Genomic DNA, 5,869 nt, shown 5'->3' on the forward strand with positions numbered 1-5,869 from the left:
AGGTTAGGACATAGAGTATGGTTTCCCGGTGAAATCGCTCTAAGAGCTCAAACCAACTATACCATGCCTCCCCTTGGGCTTTGTACAAACGAGTGTCCCTCCCATAGCCTCCTCTTGGGCTTACAATGCAAGGACCCTCGATTGTTCCTCCCATAGCCTCCTCTTGGGCTTACAATGCAAGGACCCTCGGATAGCCTCCTCTTGGGCTTCGTACAAGGACCCACGGGCTTCTTATAAGCATCCCCAATATCCAAATCAAATACCCTAGGAGATTAGACATTTTTCATCTCTATGATAGGAGTATCTCTTCTATATCATCACAAACAATCAATCAATCAAAATCAAACTTTTTGGCCACAAGGCTGGCTAATCAATCAAACTCTTTTTGCCACAAGGCTGGCTAATCAATCAAACTGTTTTACCACCATACTGGATGATTAATCAAAGTTTTTGTCACAAGGCTGACTTCATTGAAACTTTTGCCACGAGGCTGGCTGATTAATCAAAACTTTTTGTCACAAGGCTGACTTCATTGAAAGTTTTTGCCACAAGGCTGGTTAAACAAACAAAAATCAAACAGATGTATGTGATGATATAGATTAGATACATCGAACATTTAGATGACATTTGTCTCTTTTCCTTTGCTTCCACTAGCATAAGTGGGAACTACGATTGCTCTGACTTTCTCAACATCCCTTTGAGAATACGTAGGCACAAGGTCGATCCTTGGCGAGCAAAACAAAACAAAAAAAAACATTCAAACCTTAGCACCCGTAGACCCCGAGCTACAGATGCTCTGATTCCCTCTAAGGGATATGTATGCAGAGGATCGCGATGATCTTTGCGAGCATAATCAAACAAACACCTTAGGTCCCACCTATTTCACAACAGAACCTTCACCGTAGCATAGAATAAAAAAACAATAAAGAACCCTGTAGAGTACTACAGATACGTTGGGTGCTAATACCTTCCCTTTGTATAACCAACCCTCTTACCCAAGATCTCCCCCCACTTTTAGGTTATTGCAGCTTTTTTCCTTTTCCTCCTTTGGAAATAATAAAAAGTTTGGTCGAAACAAAGAAAAATCATTTTTTATGAGCACTCGAGCCCAAAGAAGGCATCAGGTGTCTCATCCCACAAAAAAGAGAAACAAAACGATTTTTCGCCCGCGACAGGGGGGAAAGAATGCCATTGCCAAGAAAGCTTATACTGAATGGGTTGAAGAGAGAGTTAAGGAGCGCCTGCTGCCTTTCCCGAAGGTTAGCCCTCTATATGAACAACCACCTGAGATTTTAACTGCCACTGTACCAGCTGAGGAGTACAACCAAGTACATGTGGAGAATATCAGGTTGCGAGAAAAAGGGGAAGACGCTAAAATAAAGTACTTCTTGGTGGATCAGAAAAGGGCTGAATTAGCACATGAGGTTAAAATACTGAAAGGAGGATCTTCCAGAGTTCAAAAAAGGGCTAGAACTGAAAAGGGTGAAAGAGTTACCACTGTTCGTATTGAGGACCATCAAAGGGCTATAGCAGAAGCGGTGAAGAAAGCAGAAGAAAAGCTCAAGCAAGAGTACAAAGAAGATTTAAGGGCTCACAAGCTCAGAGTAGAGAAAGAGGCTAGGGCCGAAGTAAAGAGTTTGAAAAAGAAGCTTGAAGAGGAAACCACTCAGAGGGTAGCAATCAAGAAGAAGCTTGAAGAGGAAATTACTCAAAGGATAGCCGTGGAGACACAACTTAAAGGTAGTCACCTCCGTTCCGCTCGACTAACAGAAGAGAATGCAAAGCTCAGAAACCAGATAGCAGAAATGGAAAGTACATCTGAAAAGAATACCCTCCTTGATTGCAAAGGATGTGAGAGCTTGGTGGCCCACTGTGATATGTTAGATGGGCAGTTGTTTCGCAAAGATGTGGTTATTCAAAGTTTTGTCAAAGGAAGAGATCGAGAAGTGACCAAGAAGATGTTTGATGAAACTAAGAAGTGGAGCGACGAGCACTTTAAACAAGGAGGACCTTTGTTTTACACCAAGATGGATTAGTGTTTGAGCTTGTATTTCATGACCACCACCAGGCTTGTTGGATGGGGTCCTTTATCTTTTCTGTTGTTTGAACTATCTTGTCAATGTATGGGTATGCCCAAACTCAAAAGGAGATTATTAATGAAATTTGAGTCTTTTGTTTCCTCTTGATGCTTATCTTTTGTCACATTGTTAAACATTCTTGATTAATATTAAATATTTTGGATACTCTAAAATGGCACCTCACATCATATGCACACATGCACCTCATGCACATCATGCACAAACAGGTACATCAGATGGTGTTCTTATCTGACTGATCAGGTTTTCTCTTTCAGCAATTGCACCTCCGCCTACGCATCGCTACTACACAAGGGCTAATCATTCACTGCAAATGGATCAGTTAAGGGATGATCTTATCCAGATGAGAACTCAGGTTACTGCTCAGATGGCTCAGTTCATGGAAGTCATGCAAAACATGGCTGATCGCCAAGAAGAACTCAGAATTAGGATGGACACAGTTGCTCAGGTTGTTGCGGACCCCCCGCAAAGAAATCCTGCTGATATTCGTGTCAATGGTGAACCTGTGATCGGAGGACCTGGTGTAATTCCTCCTATTGCTAATCAAGGTAATCCCCGTGGGCCTCCCCAGCCTACTCTTGAAGGACAGACCACACAATAAATCAGAAGGGCTGCTGCTATCCCCGTGTTGGAAGAGGACCGACACGAGGATTTGTTTCCTGAAAGTGAATGGGGATTTCCACAGGATGCTGGAAGGATGTTTAGAGTTCTGGAGGAAAGGATGAGGGCAATGGAAGGCCAAGGATTGGGTATGGATATTAATGACTTGGGTTTAGTTCCTGGTGTCCGTGTGCCACCGAAATTCAAGGTACCCGACTTCGAGAAATACAAGGGGAACACTTGTCCTAAGACACATGTCCGAGCTTACTATCGCAAAATGCATGTGTACTCTGAGGATGAAGGATTGTTGATGCACTTCTTCCAAGATAGCCTGACTGGGGCATCCTTGGAATGGTATATGAGATTGGAGAGAGCTAATATCCGAAGTTGGAGGGACCTAGTTGATGCTTTCATAAAGCAGTATCAGTATAACGTTGACATGGCACCAAATCGCACTCAGTTACAGAATCTAGCCCAGAAAGCTAATGAGTCCTTCAAAGAATATGCGCAAAATGGCGCGAGTTGGCGGCTAGGGTCCAGCCACCAATGTTGGAAAGAGAGATGATGGACTTGTTCACCAACACTCTGGAGGGCCAATATTACTCCGCCTGCTCTGCATCCTCAAGTTTTGCCTAGTTGGTTATGATTGGTGAGCGAATTGAAAGTGGAATTAGGGCTGGTAGAATACAGAATCCAAGTGCTGCTAGTTCCTCTTCTGGGGCAGGAGGGAAGAAACCATATAACGGATTTGCTAAGAAGAGAGAAGGTGAAACGAGTGCTGCTTACTATGGTAAAGGTAAAGGCCATGTTTATCAACAGGTAGCCGCTGTGACCATACCGAGTACTCCTCTTCAACAACAACCACCGCAACAGCAGAGGCATCCCCCACGTCAGTATCAGCAAAAGTCGAGGCCACCAAGAATTTTTTATCCCATACCTATGACATATGCACAATTACTCGCTCATCTCTTACATGGGGACTTGGTGCAACTTCGTACCATGGGCCCTCCATCTGCTAAGCTTCCTCCTAACTATGACGCTAATGCCCACTGTGAGTTTCATTCTGGGGCTGCTGGTCATGATATTGAACATTGCATAGGATTCATGCATAAAGTACAGGATCTGCTTGATTCAAAAGCTATTGAGTTCACCCCTACTCAAGGACCTAACGTTGTACAGAACCCTATGCCTTCCCATGGAACTCATGCCGCAAATGCCATCGATATTGTTGAAGACATTTACTTGGTCAAGGATGTTATCGAATTGGGATCGTTGTTGCCATTATTGAAGAAGGAATTATTGAGGATGAGACTATACGCTGGTTGTGGAGAACTCTGTACTGATTGTATGGTCACCTCCTCAGTTTGTGACAAGGTGAAAGATGGGATTCAACAGTTGATAGATAGTGGGTATTTACAGTTTGAGCATGTGGGACATCCAAAGTCAGTCAAGAATGAAATCAATGTCCTATCCATCCCGTACACTCCTACTAAGATCCCGATTCCTGCCAGAGCGCCGCCTTTGGTCATCACGTTGCCTGGTCCCATCCCATATACTAGTGAGAAAGCAATCCCATGGAATTATGGCGGAGAAGTTTTCTACCAAGGGGCCAAGTACGAGATTAAAGCACCGGTTGAGAAAGAGGATGTTGATAATGTTGTTGGCATTGGAAGAATGACAAGAAGTGGTCGTATTTTCAATCCTCCCCAGAATACTCGCGATGACAATGCAGAAGCTCTAGCTCAAGCAAAAGGGAAAAGAGTGGTAGAAGATACGGTGGATCCGGGGCAAAGCTCTAACTCTGAAGATACTGTGGCCAAAGAGATGGAAGAGTTCCTAAAGATCATCAAGAAAAGTGAGTATAAAGTGGTTGACCAACTGAGTCAAACTCAATCAAAGATTTCGATCTTGCAGTTGCTCTTGTGTTCGGAGACACATCGAAACGCTTTGTTGAGACTTTTAAGTACTGCTTTCGTCCCTCCAGAGATCTCAGTGAATCAACTTGAAGGGGTGGTGTCAAACATCAATGCTGGTAATGGATTGGGATTCACTGATGCAGACTTGCCCTCCGAAGGTAGAAACCATAATAGAGCTTTGCACATATCAGTGGAATGTAAAGGGACTATGTTATCTCGTGTTCTCGTGGATAATGGATCTTCTCTGAATGTATTACTGAAGTCGTCTTTGATGAGGCTGGATTACTCTGGTGTCGAGATAAGGCCGAGTGAATTGACAGTGAGAGCCTTTGATGGGTCAAAGAGATCAGTATTTGGGGAGGTTGACTTGCCAATGATAGGCCCTCAGCTTTTCACTATTACCTTCTTTGTGATGGATATCCACCCGTCTTACAGTTGTCTCCTGGGACGTCCATGGATCCATGCTGCTGGGGCCGTGACTTCCACATTGCATCAGAAACTCAAATTCGCGACTCAAGGAAAGATAGTCACAATATGTGGGGAGGAAGAACATGTGGTAAGCCATCTTGCGTCCTTCAGGTATATTGATGTGGAAGGAGAGGTCCACGAGACGCCTTGCTAAGCCTTTGAGGCTGTCCAGACTATCAAGATCCCTTATGTTGACAATAAGAAGTTGGAGGCTCCCATGTTTTCACTAAAGGAAGCTAAAGCCGTGGTTGAATCTGGACATCCCGAAGGATGGGGCCGAGTCTTGGATCTACCAATCAAGCAGGATAAATGTGGGATTGGATATCAGTTGGGTCAGAGTTCATCTAATGAGGCCTCCAAGAAGCCCGGAACCTTCGTTCCGATCAAGTTCTCTAGTGCTGGCATCGTCAAGGATCATATTTGCGCTGCTGATGATGATATGGATAGTGATTATGACATTGAAGAATGGATCAAGCCGTGTGTCCCGGGACAGAAGCTTCTCAACTGGTCATCTGAAGACATCATCTCAATTGCTCTTGATCAAAAGTAATACTGTTTGTTTTTGTTTATCATGCAATAATTCTTGTGTTCTGCCCAAGACACAGTGAACATATGTAGGGCCTCATTTGTTGTTTTTCAATGTTAAAATCATTAATAAAAGGACGTTTTTGCATTCAAATATTTTGTTCCCTGTCTTTCATTTTTTTACTTTTACATATATAATTAATAAAAAAAATAAAAATGGCAACGTTTCTTATTCATCATCTTCCCTCCACTCTAAAATAAAGC

General features: G+C 43.4%; 1 protein-coding gene across 1 annotated transcript; it reads left to right on the forward strand.

The window, feature by feature from the left end:
- The first annotated feature begins 3,338 nt into the window (after positions 1–3,338).
- Positions 3,339–5,234, forward strand: LOC131641855 (uncharacterized). The gene has a single exon (XM_058912149.1). It carries the CDS (start codon positions 3,339–3,341, stop codon positions 5,232–5,234), a length of 1,896 nt encoding a protein of 631 aa, XP_058768132.1.
- The last annotated feature ends 635 nt before the right edge of the window (positions 5,235–5,869 follow it).

This window comes from Vicia villosa, unplaced genomic scaffold (genome assembly GCF_029867415.1).
Source record: "Vicia villosa cultivar HV-30 ecotype Madison, WI unplaced genomic scaffold, Vvil1.0 ctg.004174F_1_1, whole genome shotgun sequence".
In the NCBI taxonomy this organism is placed as follows: domain Eukaryota; kingdom Viridiplantae; phylum Streptophyta; class Magnoliopsida; order Fabales; family Fabaceae; genus Vicia; species Vicia villosa.